This window comes from Cylas formicarius, unplaced genomic scaffold (assembly GCF_029955315.1).
Source record: "Cylas formicarius isolate icCylForm1 unplaced genomic scaffold, icCylForm1.1 PGA_scaffold_4__25_contigs__length_36172078, whole genome shotgun sequence".
Classification (NCBI taxonomy): Eukaryota; Metazoa; Arthropoda; class Insecta; order Coleoptera; family Brentidae; genus Cylas; species Cylas formicarius.
The window spans coordinates 7,195,858-7,216,189 of record NW_026844334.1 but is presented as its reverse complement, the minus strand read 5'-3'; the positions used below and the strand labels follow the sequence as shown (position 1 = coordinate 7,216,189).

At 34.3% G+C, this 20,332-nt stretch overlaps 1 protein-coding gene across 5 annotated transcripts in view; it reads right to left on the bottom strand.

The window, feature by feature from the left end:
* LOC132701299 (colorectal mutant cancer protein) overlaps positions 1 to 20,332 on the bottom strand; it is a 50,262-nt gene that overhangs the window by 12,336 nt on the left and 17,594 nt on the right. For 3 of the 5 annotated variants that reach the window (XM_060669100.1, XM_060669099.1, XM_060669101.1), the window contains exons 2-4: positions 11,820 to 12,212; positions 6,722 to 6,993; positions 4,211 to 4,396 (exon numbers count right to left, since the gene is read on the bottom strand). The exons of the other annotated variants lie outside the window; for them this stretch is intronic. In XM_060669100.1, the coding sequence (XP_060525083.1) occupies positions 4,211 to 4,396; positions 6,722 to 6,913 (378 nt within the window). In that variant the 5' untranslated portion in view covers positions 6,914 to 6,993; positions 11,820 to 12,212. The remainder of the gene's footprint in view (positions 1 to 4,210; positions 4,397 to 6,721; positions 6,994 to 11,819; positions 12,213 to 20,332) is intronic. 5 annotated transcript variants of the gene reach the window in all.

Below are 20,332 nucleotides of genomic sequence, written 5' to 3'. Positions count from 1 at the left end.
AAAGAATAACACAAATATCTAAGTAGTAATATGGTTTAATATTTATTTACTGTCTTAAGACGTCACGGAAGATCATTTATCTTTTAGCCATTTAAAAAAAAATAAGCGAGTGTCTGAAGAATGTTATAAACACTTTTTCTATGAGAAGTACGCGAGTAACGGGAAGTGACAAACGCTAAAATACCATCAGTGTTTTAAATATCGACTGTGACTAAAGTACCGGAAACGGTTTACCTAGTGCACGATAGTGTTTATGGTTCCTTTAACTTTTTGTTAAAATTATCACACATTTTTATTTCTTTCGCTAAGAGGTTCAAAAATTGCACACCACTTACACTTAGGATTCTATAGGAATTATTATACTTTGCATAAGGAACACTAAAGTCGTCTTCACTGAGTGAAAATTACTGTTCAACACAAAAACTGATCTATTTTGAGACACATAAACACACATTTAGGCTAGAAAATATTAAAATATTATTTTTTAAAAATAGATTTTTCAGGATAGGTTTGTAAATATCCCTCATACATCTTCTGGTCATTTTCAGAACCACGAACACAAAATTATACCCTACCTAATTCTACTCTCAACATGAGCGTAATAAGAACTTAATATGATTCTGGTAAAATATCATTCAGGTTACCATACCGATACCGAAGAAGAGCAATGAGTTTTAAAATTCATGTTTGTATCTATGAATATTCCAAGAAACTGTACACTATGTACCGATCGCAAATCTTTTGGCATAGCTTTTGACTATGATGGAATCTTATAAAAGAGTTCACTTTACTTAAAACCACGTTACATTTGTAACTCAAACTCTCTAAACCGTTAATATACAAAGTACGCGCCCTAATACACGTTTAGGGAAATACATGTTAAAATTTGGCAAAAATGCCGAATAAAGAGAGTCAAACGCACAATGAAGACTACACACACTGTACATATTACACCAATTTTCAACCAGTGTTTATTCAAAAGACGTTATGGCTTCCTCCGAGAAATATCTTCGCAAAGTAGTTACGTTCCGAAGATATTAAATTTTGAATTGCATTTATATTATCTATAGAGCTTATTGCACATAAAATTGATCTGTGGTCTTTGATCTGAGTGTGACGTTTGTAGCTTAATTAACATTCTGGTCAGTCTTCAGTCTTGTCAAAAATGTGCACAAAAAAGAAGAAAAAGTTGACAAACTTTTTCAGTCATTCCTTCATTAAGCACTCGCTCCGTTTGTGCCAAATCAACTTCGTGATTAAAATAGCGTTTGTCTAACTGGTTGTAAATATTACATTCGCAAACGCGAAGACGTGAACATGATCTGTACGTATAATTAAAAACCCTTTATCAAAAATTGATGATGCTTTTAACATTCGAGTGCCGCGTTTGACGAGGTTCGATATAAATAATTTACCAGGGCCGGGTAAAACGTCGCAATGGAAACGCTTTTAGCATTTATCTTCCTTAAGGAAAACATCGAGTTTTTATCCGAAATTAATGACGCCGATTCTTTAACGAAAGCTTTCGAAATAGAACGTATCCTCGCAGGCAAATCGTTTAGATTTTATTTTAACCGAATGACATTCAGCAATCCAGCGGCGTAACGATTTTCCACTGCCGCTTGCTAAAGTTTTCAGTATACTAACATCTTCGTAATTATGACAAATCATCTTTCAAATTGAAGTAAATCGCCAGATCGTATTGTATAGATGGTTTTGTTGAGTAATCACTTTTATTGATAGTAATTGTTTAAAGGCTTGATTTAAAAATACGGGACATTACCACATTTTCAATGGCTAACTTTTAATCATTAAAGATATAGGGTTGAATTTTTAGAATTATAATGCTGGAAGCCATCAAAATTAAATAAGCAGGGGTGGAATAAGAAACTTTTTAGGAGAACCAAATTTCGTGATTTTAGTAGTTCCTTCCGAGCTCATTGATTTCAAACTTTACACACAAAAGTTATACGAGTTATAGAGTTAGTGTTTAAAATATGTTTCTTAGGAATTAACTTACCTTGTCTACTACACGATTTTCAGTGGTTTTTTCTACGAAATGAGTAACCATAGACTAGTAGTAATTATACAACTTCGTCACTTTAAAATTGGGAGCCCCAAATAAATATCGCAGAATCTCATTTGAACTTTACAACTTTTTTTTTAATTGTAAATAAATGTGCTAGAAAGGAAATACTAAAATCAAAAAATGCAGTTTTTCACAAATATTCGTTAGCCCACCTCTGATAATTTAATTTTCAGGGCATATAAATTCACAACTTTTATACAATTAAAAATTACCAATCGAAAAGTGGCCACCCTGTCTATATAAGTTTAGGCCAGGTGTGCCTTTTTAATCGCGATAACAAAGCCATAATATTTTTTTCTACGCCCTATGTTACAGCTTATAAACCCATTGTCCGCCGACCCGGAAAATGTACACAAGGCCCGGTGCGATTTTCCTGTTTATCGATTGCAGGTTCCAGCGTGCTCATTGATTTAGGATAATCTAATTTTTGCGATGCGAAACTACGGAGCTAAACCTTTATGCGGTCGGGAAAGACTCGAAACGAGCAAAAAACAAATGAGCGTCGCCGCATTTTTCTTCCGCCACTTACCAATCGTTTCCGACCAAACAAAACGGCGTCGAAAAAATAAATTGCCTCGCCGGAGGCGAGTCTTACAGCGACTGCGCCTATTAAAAGCCGCTTTATTTTCGCACATTATTAAGGGAGGCGCGAAACAAAGAGCATGAACTAATTTCAAGGTAAACTCGGGCTTCTTTAAAAAATAATTTTCGGGTTCTTTCCACTTTTACTACTTACATTGGTACCTTGAATAGCCAACTCTTACGAGTTCGGATAATTTGTAGCTAAAGTTTTGTGATTTAATTCTTGGAATAGAGAAATCTATTTTTTATAATGAGATTCTGGGATGGGGTAGATATTTTAATATTAAAACGCAGTACCGGGTGCCCCATGTTGGGTACTTTTGTGGGGGTGCGTTAACAAAATGCAGCTATCAAAATTTTGGTTTTTTAAGATAGAAGGTATTTTTGAAAATGTTTTACTTTATTGAATGTTTCAGGTATAAACCAAACCTATGTTTTCTAAACATCAAACCCTGTAGATAGTAATAATAACAATAAAATATTGACAATTATATATTACTAACGAAGAATTGGATACCTTAGATACACCATTTCAAAAAATACGTATAGTTTTCTTATAACTTATATATACAAGTTATAAGTTATGAAAGTTAACATTATTACATAAAAACTAAATTTTATCCAAATTAACGACCATTTTTTCTATTGCAAAACTGACACAGAACCATTGGTTTCATTAGGAGATTATGAAAGGCTTAATGAATTGCCATGCAAAGTGCCCTTAAGAGTCTAGAATTATAAGTGGCGGCATCTTTCTGTAAGTAAAGAGTATTATATTGAGCTAATGGAATATTTTGAAGAAAAAAAAAAGGAAAACTTTGTCATTTATATTTATGTGTTTCTAGGAAAAAGTGCAGACGATTATATATTAAAAAAAAACATAAGTTTGGTTTATAAAAATTATCTACAATACAACAAAAATCTAACAAAATGCTATTTTACATAAGTTAAAAGACAACGGAGTTGAGGAGCGTCCCAAATTGCAAGATTTCCAAAAATTCTCTGCATCTTAAAAACTAAAAAGACTATGAAAATGTTATTAAACGGATCTTTATTTATCTAACATATGGGCAGAAATGTATTATTCTTTCAATACTACCGAAATAACGCTTTCTTATAATTAGACCTAACATTTGGCAACTTATCTTCGCTATTTCGCAAGTACGAAAAGATCCTAGCGACTGCGCCGGTTATATCTGCGCAGAATGCGTCACTTCATCTTTAATCTAATTTCTTTTATGGATATCGACGTTGTATTTTACGAGTTGAACGTTTTTTTTTTTACAACGCGCACCTAAATATAGATTGTAATGGATCCAAGGCGAAACGACCGCCGACAACAGATTAATGGCTCGAATAAAGTCGAATTATTAGGTGGGCGTGACCGTTGTGACGCGGCAACGGACGTTTCTAATTAGTCCCCCGGGGGAAATAATCTGGGACAAAATTAGACTTGCGTCTCCATATTAAATATTGACTCGGCACATGAGCGATATGAGTACTCGTATCGGGTGCGCATGCGCACTTCTTTGTACGTACGCAAGCGCCGCTACACGCGTTCAACCCTGGAGGTTTGGTTATCGTTTCCGACGGAGTGCCGACGACTTTGCACTCCTCCAACAATGGCGGTTGGTCGCATTCCGTGTGTCTCTGGGATCCCGGACAACATAGCCACGATCTTCGTGGCAGGTCGCCTGAATACGGCTCGTCGTATGTTCGCTCCTCCTAGATGAAAAAACAATCTCAGTTATGGCGAGCATACTGCCCTAGCGAATCCAAACAACGTCGAGTATGCTGTGCGGCTGCTTAACCAGTTCGTGAATATTATCGAAACACAAGATTTGAAATGCAAACTACAAGAAAAATACACATTTTTATCTGCGTTCTTAGTTTGTTAAACTTAAACAACTTACTATTTACAAACCTGTTGGATTCATGCTGCGTCGATTGTTCTTATTCTTAGATATTTCTATTAATTCTTAACATTGAGTTCACAGAAAAACAGCGGACAGAGACCTTAATGCATTGTCACATCACTATCCGGTCCAAATCTCATCGGTTATCAACTTTCATCTATCGCATCCCGAATTATTGAACTCAAAATTAAAACAATTAACATCCGCTCTTCTATCGAATAATTTTCACACAAGAGATATTGAACCTTCTTCACTACAACCTCCTCAAGAATTTTACTCCAAATGCAACTTGCCACTCTGGTCCTTTCTTATATTCTAAACATTAATGACCACATATCAAACAGAAGTTTGCAGCATTCCATCCAAGTGCGGTAAAGAATACATTGGAGACATAGACTGAAAGAACATGAAAGAGCCTTAAAACTACGACAAATTGAAGAATCCATAGAAATATCTAAACAACCATAGAGTTTGTTTAATAACAATAGATGCTTGCTGTAAACTTCAGGCCTAGACTTTTTTTTTGTAGCTAATACTTCTCCTTTCCGGTGAAAAACGGGTGACGCCAAAATCTCTCTAATTTTGCTTATGTTTTACCCATCCCCCTCACTCGGTGGCCGGGGCAAAAGTAGGACGAACCCCTCAATTTTAAACAACTTTCGAGTAGTGAATCACCGAGTACAATTATAGTCTTATCACCCTTAATTTAACGCTTCAATAAGAGTCTACCTCGCCGTTGTATTTTAGCTTTTTTTTAATAAACTGTAGAATATTATATGCTTCATTTCTAAAAATGTGACCAAGATGTAGAGTTTATCTTTTCTCTGGTTAGATTGGATATTGGCACACCATTTACTTTTACTCCCTATGACTTGCTCTTTAAAGATTTCTTTAAATATGGCTTCTGACAAGAACTGAATGATAGTGGAGATAGAATACATCCTTTTTGGACGCACCTTCTTATTTCCGTATCTTCAGAGAATACGTTATGGATAATTGTTGGGATATGTGCTGTCTGGTGAAAGGATAAATTCTTTATGCATCTGATATTTTTCCTTCTTGAAACGGTTTAAGACACCTTAATATAATTGCATCACAATATGGAAATAAATTATATTATTCAAACAGTTCATAAATGTTACTGCTGATGAGTTTGAAGCAAATAAGCTAATTTATTTAAACTCATATAACCAAAATGACCAGTACTTTTGTACTTTAAACAAGAGTACGGTTTTTTTAAAAATGTCGGAAAGTAACATCCCTATCTTTAAAAAAAAATGGGGTTAAAGGATTCCTTCGGAAGGAGGCTTATTGACCAGACCCAATATACGCAGCTACATAGCATTATGTAAACCAGTTTCGATGAAGCTTTGAAGAAGCCAACAGGATGATTGGCAAGTTCGATGCTTCAATAATCGACGCAGGAGGAATCCAGAACAGTCATAAATAGTATTACAGTACCTTAAAACTTAATATTGCTAGAATAATAAACAATTCGTGGATACCCAACAAGATTTATTTTCTAGTACCAATCAAATGTGACTGCCATGATTCTGGATAAGCTGCGAGCTAACTTATCTCAAAAATTTAGTTTTTTTATTGGCGCGAAGAAAAGTAAAATGATCTCAAATTGTTCAGTCCTGTTTCTGGAAATTAAGGATAATAATATAATCTTTATTTAGCATTATGCTACATAAAAAATAAAATAAAATTCCAGATAAACAGAAACCAAAAAAATAATTTTTGATCCTTATTTTTACCCACATACTATTTTATCTGACGTATTGCTTCTTGTTATTCCTTTAGGATGGTGTAAAGGGAAATCATTTCCAACAAAACACAAGTCGACATTCAAAATGAAAGACCTTAAGCTATTGAAGAAGTTGAAAAAACCCACAAATTTAGCCAAATCCGGGTGGTAGAACCCGCATTCGATGGAAAGAAAGAATTTTGAAATGAACACAATGCCAAACATTGAAAGTCCCTGTAGTAGTCCTTTTACGTATCCATTGAGTTATAATTACTCTACACATTGTTTTCCTCATTGCTATACATAACCTGTCATTTGGGCCAATTTTCGATCGAAATCCAACAAAAAATATATACATAACAACCATTGGTGGTTCCTGATTACCTTTTCGCTCTTGCTGATGGTGTACAGATGCCCGAAACTCAGCTCGTTCGCCAGGAACGGACTGGCCACGCAGCACTTGGTTTGACCTTTGCCGGTTCGCGGCCCGTAAGCCTGGAAACTAAGGTCGTAATCGATGAAGAAATTGGGTCGACCGTCGGGCAACACTTTCCCGTAGAGGAAATTCGGGTGCATGTGGGGCCCCGGATCGCCTGCAGTCGGCGTCCGGCAGATGGCGCCTCCATCGTCGCGATGCGGCGAAAGCTTTAGATCACCTACCGTCGACGGTCAGGTTATGCGCGTTACTTAAAGGGGGTTGCATTTTTCTTGAAGTTTAATATTTTCCGACTTAAAGGGTAGCATGTGAAAGCGTACGAATGCCGAGCTTTGAAGTTTTAAATTATAAATAATAATAATTAAATAACTGATTCCAAGAGTACCACCAGATTTTTTCTATCAGCTCTAGTCGTTGAGTTACAGGTTAATTGATATTATTGATTGATATTCTGATAAGGGACATAAATAAATAAACATATACCTAATTGTCAAAAATATTTAAGATTGTGTTGATTTCCTCCTTGCACAATAGAGTGGCTGTACAAAATAGGGTAAATAATGAGCACTGGGTTAACAAGAATTGATCTTCAAGAGATCCCATGATTCGAGAAAAACAAAAAATTGTTCCTTCCACCCTTGCACACCACGCTGAGGTTGATGAAGCAATTTGCGAAAGCTTTGGGGTACTTGTCACAATTTCGTGGGATTAGCCCTGTAAAACTAAAAGTCGATATATTCGATAGTCCTAAATTAAGGCCCCTTATTAAAGCTCCACAATTCACCTCATCAATGAACGAGACAGGTTGGACTTGGTGCGCAATTGTTCAAGTAGTACAAAATTTTCTTCTCTCTCTTCTTCCATTCCATTATGTAGAATTAGTGAAAACTCTGTTTTCAAACTTTAATATTCTCGGTTGTAAAATGTCTAAGTATAAAAGTTCACTATCTCCACAACCACCTAGATTGCTTTCCAGAAAACTTAAATGGTGGTAGTGAAGGACGGGGGAAAAAATTCCATGTGCACAAGGAAGATGGAAGATCGTTATCGACCACGATGGGATAGACATATGATGGCGGACTACAATTGTTTCCTCCTAAGTGATAATTGAGTATTGTATATAATTTCTAGTTTTGGTTAGTTCCATCCATATGTATTTGTTTTTGTTTAATGACAATGGCAATATAACAGTAATAACGAAAAATATACACCTGCCTATAGCAAAAACTAGACCCGAGAGGTAAAATCTGAGGGCTCTACTTGATGATCAAAAATGGAATACTCAACAAAAATGATTCAAACTTTCAAATAAAATTTTTCTAAAACACAAGAATGGTTTTGAGATGTTTGTGGAATATACCAATACCAATGGAATCACGATTCTCCCCTTCACAGTCTTGTTTAAATATTCCAGTACAATATTGCTCAATTAAAAGATTGTCTTTACTACTAGTTGGCAAGTGTAACATGGTGCGGTTTGTATGTCATAACGGACAGAAGGAAAATAATCAAACTCGACCAAGTAAATAAAAAAAAGTGACTGCCGAAATGCTTAACGACATAAAATTTTTGGTATTACAAAAAAACAATAATTATATCGCTAGCCAGGGATTGGAGGAATTCAATCATATCTAACGTCCTTTCTATAAACTATACTTGATAATTTCGGAAAAACAAAATCAATAGGCGGCAAACAAATAATCACAAACATTGCAATAAGTATTTGGGATTGATAAATTTCCAAAGTTTTCCGATACATAGACGAAGATTATATTTAATTTTCTGCTACGTCTGTTTACTTCGCAGGAATATTGAGCTATCAGGATTAAATTTGTTGAGTTCCCTGTCGATTTAAGATGATTAATTTTTCCTTCTCTGACAGAGACTGATGACCCCAGATCTCCACTTTTTCTTCATTTATACGTTTTTTTACGGATCGATTGCACAATTTTGCTGCAAAAAAATTTGCGTATTGGAGCTGCAAATTGGAGAAATACAGGGTGTTAGTACGCGGCCATACTTGACACGTCGTACCTTTTTCGCCTTAAAATCCTTCGGACCAAAGAAATAATTACCTCCTTGTTTAGTCAGACCTTGTATAAAGCTACTTCCTTGTATCTATATTCCTCTGGTGACATTTTGTCACTATGAAATATCCAAAAAAAAAGTATTTAAAATTTCGGAGGTGGGTTTAAAAGCAAACAAAAATGGCCTCTGTCGAATTGTTTGAATGTTATCAAAACCGACATGTGAAAGCAAGAGTACAACGACATCCAATTCATAGCTATAATGTGCAGATGGCAGCCAGTGGCCCCTCTAATCAAGAATATTTCCCAAGTGCCACAAATGCCTCGTCATATAAATTACCTCTGTGATCACGCCTTCCTTATATACCACGCCATATTTCCTCGTAATTGGAAAACGGCAGCTCTACAATTAGCTTGATGAATTCACCGATTAAAATTTTCTATGGCATAATAGTGTGTATATTTTTACAGTAACGAAAGGACTTCTCCAAAAATGTAATTGTTATTTGTGAACATTTCGTCAAAAAAATTCTCAATTCTCAATTTTTAATAATATACACATTGTAATATTAATAAAGATTGTATAAAGAAAATTGATGTTCGTTTGATGTGGTTGAAGTGATTGAACCTCGTCCTACAAATATATAAGTTTAATAGAAGAAAAGGACACACAGAAAAAAAATTAATTAAAGCTTTGAACATCTCAAGAAAAAGTTGAACTTCAACAAATTTGACTTACAATTTGCAGAGTGAAAACAACGACGCATTTCATCACGTTTTCATATCTAAAATATAGAGGGCGATTCAAAAAAACGATAGACTACAATATTTGTTAATAATTAATAATTCCTATTAAAATAAGATGAATAATTTTAAAGATATAATTGATAGTGATAAATTTATATCAAAAAATATCAGAAAATAGTTCTACAGAAAATTTTAATTTTGAAAATTGAAGGAAAAGGTGATTTCTTTCTGACACCTAAAGAAAGGAATTCATTGCTGATTTACAATATCAGCATTCTAATTAAATTATTTAAGTAGCTAAATTAATAATAGTTAATAAAGAAATACATGTTCATAAAAATGAATTGTATTTATTAATTTTAGAGTATACAGGACGGCTCAAAAAAAAACGAGACTTTTTTTTTTTAATGAAACTCTCTATTTTTAAATTTTGTTTTGAATTCCTTTAAAAAGTATTTAACTTTTTAATAAATAATAAATACATACCTAAGCTTAATAGTTTTTCCAGTATTTTAATGTTTCTATAGACATAATTTTAGAAAGTAAATTACAAAAATTGCAAAAAAAGTCATTGGCGTACATGTCTATGGACAATGCTCATTGACAAATTTCAACAAAATCAGGTAAAAAATAGTTAACATATTGTAAAAAGGTGTTCTTTTTTACATTTAACATATTAGAAACTGTAAACACCCTGTCTATGCACCTCCTAAATCTGAATCTTGTATAAAGTTTTTTAACGTATCGGTCAGCCATACGGAGTAAAAAAAGTGACAGTTTTCCAAGTGAGTGCTCAATTCGTTCCTGCGAAGAAAAACTATTTGGATACGAAAGTCCGGAACTACATTTATCGCGAACCAAATATTAAATTTGGAGGCTTCCTTTCGTTTTCGCCCTGTTAAAATATTGATTTGATGTTATTTTTCCAACACACATTCTCGATACAACAAGGCAAGGCGGTTCCCCATGGAATTCGCAACAAAATTGGACACAAAAGGAATTGGTTGCGGTTGTTTCTGTACGAGTCGGTTCGAAAAGTTCTCAAGAATAAAGAAAAAATTAAATAATTAATTTGAATTAGGCCCAACATTAACAAAAATCTTGTTATTGACAACGATTTATCTGGATTTTATCTTCGACGCCTCAAACAATTTGATTTAACTCTTAAATGAATATTCACAATCTTTAGCAAAATAAAATAGTTCAGAGTATGTATGAGAAAATGGTAAATAGGAAGGTAAATTCAAAAGTTATAAAGATTTCTTTCATGTACAATTTAACATTATTTTAAAGTATACAGGATGGCTCAAAAAAGCGTGCATCTAATTCAAATTCCGTTGCGTAAATCTTTTACGTCATCTTCGAATCACACTAATGTCAAATATGAATGATCCACCTTCAAAAGTAATGGCGCTATCGTATTTTTTTCTGGGAAATCTAGCAATTTTTTTAAAAAGTCAAATATTGTACGTATTATTATTAATAAAAAAGTTGAAGAATTTTGAAAGGAATTCAAAGCAAAATTAAAAAATAATGTGTGTTCCATTTAAAACAATGTTTTTTCGTTACATTTTTTTGAGCCACCCTGTATAGTTTAAAGAATTTTAAATTATGCATACTAACAATCTTTTTTGTATTTAAAATCTGCTCATAACTACTGAAACCAATGAGATAACGATCTTTACTATCGTTGAATTTTACTACGAGACTAAATAAGAAGAGAGCGACAAGGAAAGAGAGAAAATGCTAAATTCGAATGTCTCAATGACACCTCAGATATCCTCGTAGTAAACAGGGATATAAACAGGGAGATAAGCCCGGAGAGAAGTCTATTATCTATAGAAATATGGCCTGCTGGGATTTTAGAACTTGAAACTCCTTATCAATTTTTATTGCACTCAGTAGTAAATGCTTGGTTTTGTAAAAGAGTTAAAACAAGAATATTTAAATGGATTTTCGTATCGAAGGAGCAGTTTAAAGTTACAAATCGCATAAAAACGAAGAAAAGGGTTGACTCGGCCTCTACCACTAAAGGAGGCGTCTTATAAAAAAAAACTATCGTTTTTTTTTTAAATTAAATAAAAAGAAAATTCCATTATATCTACTAGTTTATAACTGATTAAAAACTCATGAATTTAAGAGTTAAATATATATTTTTCTTCTGAATATAAAAAACGTTCGAGTCCGTCGACAAATCCATTCGTTTTTATCAAGCAATTCGGATCTCAATGTCGCGAGTGGCGCAGTCGGGTAGGATCGAAGTTGAACTTACCGGAAACGCTATTGGTAGCGTCGAGCGGATATTTCTCGGGACTGGGCGTGCCGGTACAAGTTTCCACGGGATTAAATATATACGTCGTGAGACAACTTTTGTCGACCGTCCCCGTACCGCCGCCGTCCCCGCCGCCCTCCGAAATGATCTCAGCACCCGCCAGCCTGACTATTAAACGTTCAAAACTTCATCGGAATGAATGTCATTCATTCCGGTTCCGCTGTCGACGATATGACGCGGTCGAGGCTTTCAGTTCCGAGGCACTGGACACTAAATCACTAAGCACCAAGTGTTTTCGGTATGCAAAGTCACTCCCCCAAAAGAAAAAAAATACGACTCGGCTACGGAGAGATTTAAACGGAACACCGTCTGCGAGGGAAGACGAAAGATCACCTACATTTAAAGTAGGAGTCGGTTAGGAATGCTTAAGAATGCTTAACTAACGAATAAAATTATTCATTTATTGATAGGCATTGCAACGGTACATTTCAGCTACGTTAACGCCGCGGTCTGCATACATATCGCCCGGTCTACAGCTGTCTATTTTACATTCAATGAGTTCGCTCCTACACGACTCAGAAACTGTCTATGATCGCAACGATGCTGCGCAGCAACCTCAAATGTGACGTATCGAGGATTTTCGATAGTTTACCAACTAGAAATCGACTCTTTCCACAAACTTGCGGATTTCCAAACAGCAAACGCAGTATTATTTTTTGTGTGTTCCGTTTGTAGGATAAATTACTATTGTTTAAAATCCGAACTGGTTTTCTCTTTTTTGCTTACAATTTTAGTGTTGATGATATCCACAGACCGAGAGAAATAGGTACTAAACAATATCTTCCCCTTTTCTTCTTATTACCTTGGGCAAGTCAGCTAAGGGTACACGCCCATTGCGCCGTTAAGTTGGTCGCGTATCAACCCAACAAACTAACTGCTGTTAAAATGGCAGGGGCCTAAGCAATTTTTTCACGCAAAATATGTTTTAATTATTTTGGTTAGTTTTGGATTTTTTAATATAGACAATAAACGTAGCTTTTATCGTCAATTAAAAGACTAAACTTTATGCAAATATCAATTTGATTAAGTTAGATAAAAGTTGCAAAATTTAAAGATTAATAATAGCATGCTGGTAAGAAAACTAAAAAATTTCAATCAGTTGATGATACGCCACTTTCTCGTTTCCACTTTTTGAGCTCTATAAAATACAGTTAAGAGATTTCAAGTATCACGTTTCTTTACTTAAAATCTCAAAAAGTGGTAACGAGAAACTGCCTTTTATCTTGTTATATCTCTTCAAATAACACCAGAAAAAAAATAGTTTTTTTTGGCGTATCTTCAAGTCACTGGATTTTTTTGTTTTCTCAACAGCACTTTATTAACCTTCCTTATCTTGAACACACTGTACTGTACTGTACTCGTGACCGTAAGAAGGAAAAAATGGGAGAAATTGGGTTGCTTAACAGTTGAATTGAATTATATTAATTTTTTTGTTCCCCAAAAAAAATTTTTTCCAATATTACAGCGACAGTTTTTTAAAACAAAATGTTTGCATTTTTCATAAAAGTCATTTTTAATTTCTTGGTTCCATTACATTACCTCAATTTTTTTGAGACTAACATTTTCACCTAATAATAATATTTGGGAAAAGAGGCTTTCCTTAACAATAAGCTAAAAACCGATCCGAAAAAATGTTTTTTTCCTGTTGTAGCATTTATAATAAATACTACATTTACATTTTCAATCGTCTTCTTTCGTGCATGATTTCGACTTTATTTACATTTTTTATCAACGCTAAACCCACAAAAGCTTCCAGTTAATTTTCACACAAACTCTAAATTATTTTGCAGGTAAAAATAGAAATTGATCATGTTTGCTGGACTTTAGAGTAGAATTATTTGAAAATTTATCACAAATGTTCAGTAAAGGCAGTGGTGAAACAATGTTCTTTATTAATTAAGTATACAGGGTGTTCGGAAATTGAGTTCGGAAACTTGGAGGAAATATTCAACGTGGTAAAATAATGATAGTAAGCCACGTAACAAAAATTCGAAATCGTAATATTTTCCGAGTTATATCTTCTCAAAATTCAGTTTTTTAAATTTTATTTTTAACTCAGTGATTTAGTAAAATTCATCGCTACACAATAAAAGTGTTTCAGAAATCTGTCACTAGAGGGCACTTTATCTGGAACATTTTTCTTATTTTCCCTGTATTTTATTTATTTAGACTGATAGTACAAAACAGAACAGATTGACTTAAGCAGAGTCACAAATCCTTAGGAATATTCAAATATTGAATATCGTGATATGCATTTTTGCTACGGAAGAGCAAATAGAAATGCAGATCAAGCACGACGGCTTTATAGCGAGGATTATCCCAATAGAAACTTGAAGACTTGGTGAAAGAGGATCATTCAAACCTGATATTATGAATAAAGGCAGATCAAGGTATAAAAGAGCGGCTGCAAGAGAAGAAAGTATACTTCAAAATGTGGAGGCTGATATGTCAATGAGTACGAGAAATCCTGGTGCGCGTGGAAGAATTGGTAGCTTTACAGTTTGGGAAGTTTTGAATGAAAATGATCTTCGACCCTTTCATGTTAAAAAGGTTAGCACTGCATGAGGGTGATGAGCAATTGAGCGGTAAGTTTATGCAATCAAATTTTAGGGAAAATTCAAAATTACCCGCAATTCTTACATGTCATTTTGTTCACTGACGCGGCTGCATTCAGTTGTGATGGCATTGTAAATTTTTGAAATATGCATCAGTGGAACATTGACAACCCACATGCAAAAAATGAAGGAAAACATCAGCGTCGGCTTTCTTTAAATGAATGGGTGGGGATTTCTAAAAGAGCAACTACCACCTTTGCTGGAAGAGGTACCCTTGCAGTGGAGACAAAACATGTGGTTAATGCAAGATGGCGCTCCACACCATTTTACATCGGCTGTACGAAGATATTTAAATCAGGCATTTGGACATGGATGGATAGATCGCGGCGGACCTCTAGATTGGCCGCCTCGCTCACCAGACCTTAATCCGATGGACTTCTTTGTTTGGGGACACTTAAAGTGTTTAAAGTATGAAACACCTATAACAGATATTAATTATCTACGCAAAAAAAAAAAATATAAACGGTTGCGAAACTCTTGCAAATAGGTTAGACGTATCTTTCGTGTTGGACAGCATTTTTGAAAATGTGTAAGAAAATGTTTTGAAATGAACGGTGGGCATTTTGAAAATGTTGTATACTGCTTAATTCCCGATTATTATTAATAATTTTTCATTTTCGAAAACTTTAAATGCATTTATGTTACTTAAATTAAACATGTTTTTGGATTGATTTATGCCATTGCTTCACTTTTTTAATTTGGAGCATACGGTTTTGAAAAATTTAATGCAGGGCTGCATTTCCACTTGCTTTTACGTAACGTATCGCGATATCTAGTATCACATTTCTGTAAATTAGAAGTGCGGGGTATTCAGGCCGAGAATAAAAATGTCGATTTGTGGCTAAACGATAACACTTATCGATTTAAAACAGGAGTAACGATTTTTGAGGTTTTGTGGTTTCGCTTAAGGCGATCTGTTCTATTTTGCAATATCAGTCTAAATAAAAAATGTTCTAGATAAAGTGCCCTCTAGTGACAGATTTCTGAAACAAACACTTTTATTTTGTAACGATGACTTTTACTAAATTAGAGCTGTGTGTAAAATACCAACTTATTCCGTTGAAAATTCAGCCCACTATCCAGTATCACCTTTCTGTAAATTAGAAGTGAGGGGTATTCGGTCCGAAAATAAAAAAGTCGATTTGCGGCTAAACGATAACACTTATCGATTTACAACAAGAGTAACAATTTTTGAGGATTTATGGTTCTGCTTAAGGCGATCTGTTCAATTTTGCAATATCAGTCTAAATAAATAAAATACAGGGAAAATAAAAAAATCTTTGCATCTTAATCAGGCCTGTGTTTAAAATACCAGCTTATTTCGTTGAGAATCAATACCACTGCGTTAAAAATAAAATTAAAAAAATTATAATTTTGACAAGCAAAATATTACGATTTCGAATTGTTGTTACATAAATTACTACCATTATTTCACCAAATCTTTAAATGAATCAATGAATGAATCTTTCCTCCAAGTTTCCGAACTCAATTGTCGAACACCATGTGTGATAATTATAAATAATAATAAATTAAACATAATTAATCCATTATTATACTGCGAGGACTAAAAGGAATAAAAACGTTCAACCGGTTTGAAAAATATTGTTTTCGGAAACGTTAAGACGCCACCAATGGACGCACGCGAGCAACATAACGGCGATCGACATTTCCGCGGTCCCTACTTTCCAAATAATAATGGCGCTATGACAGCGCACGCATGCCGTTAATGTTCACACATCAGACATTCGCACATCATAAAACGCGAACAACATTTAAAACGTGGTAGTCGTTAATAACTGCATTTTATGGCCGTTTTGTACATACAACGAATGATACGGGGGGTCCGACAGTCGTCGAAACACCCGGTCCTCGCCGCTATGTCGTTTTTAATGACGGTAATAAATCGCAATAACAATCTTTATTTATTTACGGCTCGCCGTTTTCAGCTTTGATTGCAACGTCAAATGTGAAACAATTAAAATGAGAGTCAAAATCGATAAAACAGCAAGAGCCATATTCATTTTATACGCATCGAAAATATTAAAATCTCAGAAGGTTAGGCAGCCGGTGAACATTGTGCCTGCGTGCGATCGGAAAAGGTAAAAAGAACTGGACGGAGATACACCCGCTGACTATTTGAGTCAGCTAAAAAATTCAGCCAGTTCCCCAACAAAAACAGTACTCCACGAAATTCATCTAAGGCAGGAGGACACTGTGGAGCGCCTAAACAAAACAACAACTATGCAGAACAGGTTGTCAAAAATCTATTCTTACTGTCTACTTATTAAATGAGAAACAAACGCCAATATAGTCGATAAGGGATATTATTAATAGTGGAGAATTGAAGAAAGGGATTAAACGCAGTGATTTAACTCACCGTATAGACAATAGTGATCAGGACCTAATAAGATGGAAAACATATTGTTTTTATCAAAGCGAAGTTGTTCCTACCTTGTATAAAATGAAAAAGAAGATGGAAGAGGATGAAACTAATATAAATATAAGCTGTGCCACCCTCCATGGGATTTAAGTACCGCAAAATAGGCAAAATGGAAGTAGTAATGGGATCACACAGATTACGTCCTTGCAGATTTAATTACCTTCAAGAAATTAAAAGATATAGATTAGACAACACATCCATAATTTACCTTGATTAAACATGGTTCGATAAACACGATAGGATGGGTTGATTCCACTTAAAACTGCTTGCTGTTGTGTGCAAATAATATTAAATGTTCTAGATTCGATTATCATGAGGATACAAGTGCCGAACTTTTTGAAAATTGATTTCAAAACGATGTTTTAAAAAATATACCCAATAACAGCTACGCAAAGTCCAGCCTCATCAAGTTTGAAAAACTGACATCCAGGAATATTTGTTAGAAAATGATATTTCATTTTGAATTCAGTTACAAAAAACACAACTTTTGAAGGTCCCAAATTCAGGACTTCACATCGCCTGCATTTTATAATTAACAGTAACGATTATTGGAACAGTTTACCCTCAGATGTTGTGTGTGCGGCGAACTTATCTGTATTTAAACGTCACTTGGACAGTGCATTGTTTTACAGCAATAAATAAATATTTATTATATGTATAACATTCTCATGCTACTAACTATCAATGTGCATAATAGGTTCTCCTCTGCACTTTATTCTTATAATAATAATAATAATAATAATAAATTCATATGCAATTAAAAAATAGTAGGTATGCGATAATTTGGCTGAACAAGCTGGCCATACTGTTTTACGTCTTCCTCCATATCATTGCGTGTGTTATAAATTTGATAAAAAATGTAATTAAGAACATACCAATCGAGAGCTCTCACATTTCTATACAAAACTACATAAATCCTATTATAATTAATCTCAATGACGACTCTGATAGTGAAACATAATTAGATTTAGGCATTTAGAATAAAAAATTAATTATGTATAATTATTCCTAGTTATAAAATTATTGTATATATTTAATGTCGTTGTTCTTTCTCAGTGCAATTTAGTAAACGTAAATAAACTAAAAAATATATATCATTACCAAAACCTTTGAGAGTCCGCCCCGAATGTTCTATCCTTTAATACCTAACGGATGGCGTAGGAAGCTAACTTCCATAATTGCAGGGAAAAGCCAGCACGATGAAGATTGAGACAGACTATACGTTACAAGCTTTTCGAAGGGCTCAATTTAGATAATTTGAACTTCTTGGTTAATATACATAATTCTAATTTTGTCATTTCAAAAGAACCGTTTTTGAAGTATAAAAAAAGCCACTGACAATTATTATAATGAGAGTAATATAATAGACCTTTATGCGGGTCTAGTAGGACTTGTAGACTTAACGTAGACCATTTGGGTTGCGTTTGAGGCAGACAAATGTCACCCAATCGAAAGCCTCGTATACGTTATCCCGAAACATTATCCCGAAAAAATTGTCGTGCCGCCGCCTTTATAAATATAGATTATACTTGTCCGATTTGGGAGCGGCCATTTATCTTTATTACACATTCCGAATGCTTCGTGGAAAAACGGTTCAACGTCTCTCCGACTTTATTCCAGTCGAGATACGTTTTTAGACGAAGGAAGGAATCAACTCACTGGACTTAACCACCATTCGTTAACACTAAAAAATATATAAATAATTAAATAAAATGAAAATATTCAAAACGTCGATTAAGTGACATTTCGCGCAGGGGCACAATTGGTTATTTTAGACTGGGGAATGGAAAAATGAACTTATCAATTCGGTCAGCATTCATTGTTAAAAGTTCAATTAACTGTAAACTCTCTAACTCTAAAAAAAAAAATTTCGACTTTATGGTTGTCATTTGTCATGTCATCACAGAGTTTATTAAAGGGGATCGGTAAAAACTTTTTACATAACAGTTGTACGGTTTTTTCTCTACAATCTTCTGAACAGACATTGGAAGTAGGATCATAACCTTGTCATATGAACAGTATATATAAGACCGAAGATAATCAAGCATAAAGATTTCGTTTAAAATAACTGAAAAAATAAATATAGCGATTAAAAAAAAACACCGCAAACAAAAGCAATCGATGGAAGATCCATGATATTCCTTACAGCAGACAATTAACCAAATACAAACAGAACAACATATTGCAGCAAAGAAACCATGGGTGGTCAATACAAAGAAACCCCATTCAATAATTAGTCAGACACGGCAAATGAAAAATCGATGAGCCATCGATGCAGAGAACTAAAGGAACTAGAGGAACTACAAAAAAATTAATGCAATAACAGAAACAAGAAAGAAAGTACTGCAAACCAATTAATTACAGACTAGAAAGAAATAAAAAAAGAATAGTCAGGATCTACTAAAGATATATTGGACGAAGAACGGATCGAACCTGAAATAGAACACGACAATGAAGTGATATTAAGTGCTTCGATTTCAACGTGCCACATTCTGAAAATTATGTTAAACATATTACACAGGCGTATCAACGTAAAATGCGAACAATTTGAATTTAGATTAGGGCTTGGAACAGTATTACTTGAAAAATATGCAAATCATTGATTATGGAAAGACCTTCAATCGCATTAAATCTGCATCTACACACACACACACACACACAAACAGGGCTTAGGCTACGCAGACATTAAGCTAATCAACTATAGTGGAAACAGATAATGTTCGGTTTGGTGGCACCGTAACTGCGGAATCACATGACAAACATGGAATGAAAACTAAATAGAGCAAAAATAATGTAGAAATCTTAACGGTAGAAATCTAAACTCACTAAAAATGGTACTGAAATAGAAGAAGTGAGAAAGTTTCAATATCTGAAAACGCCACATTTGTGAGAAGGAAGAGATTTCTAACAAATACCACCCCTGTCAGTCGATACTCGATACTGTTTCGTGAAAAACAGACACTTATTCTATTGTCTTGTGCGGCATAGAATCTTCGACAATGGGAAAGAGAATAATGCAGCGACTCAACGCATTTGGAATGTGGTTCTTCCACATGGATAATACGAATGACAAAAGATAACGTTTTAAGAATGATGGGAACAATATGTTAAAGGGCGTAAAAGTAATTAGCTAGAATATACATACAGAAGAGAAAATAATCAACTTTTGGGACTGTTAGAAGAAATCCCGCAAGACAAAAATGTTCATGGCTTGAAACTACAAGTGTGGACATCTTCGGTTAATCAAGAAGGCACCTAAGGGAGAAGATCTGACGGTACCAATAAAAACAAATGAGCGCCGCTATTGTCAAAAAAATCAACAACTTCACTTTTTTATGGAGAAACCGGTGTGTTATAAACTTAAGATCAAAACCATTTATAACCCGATTTCAAAAATA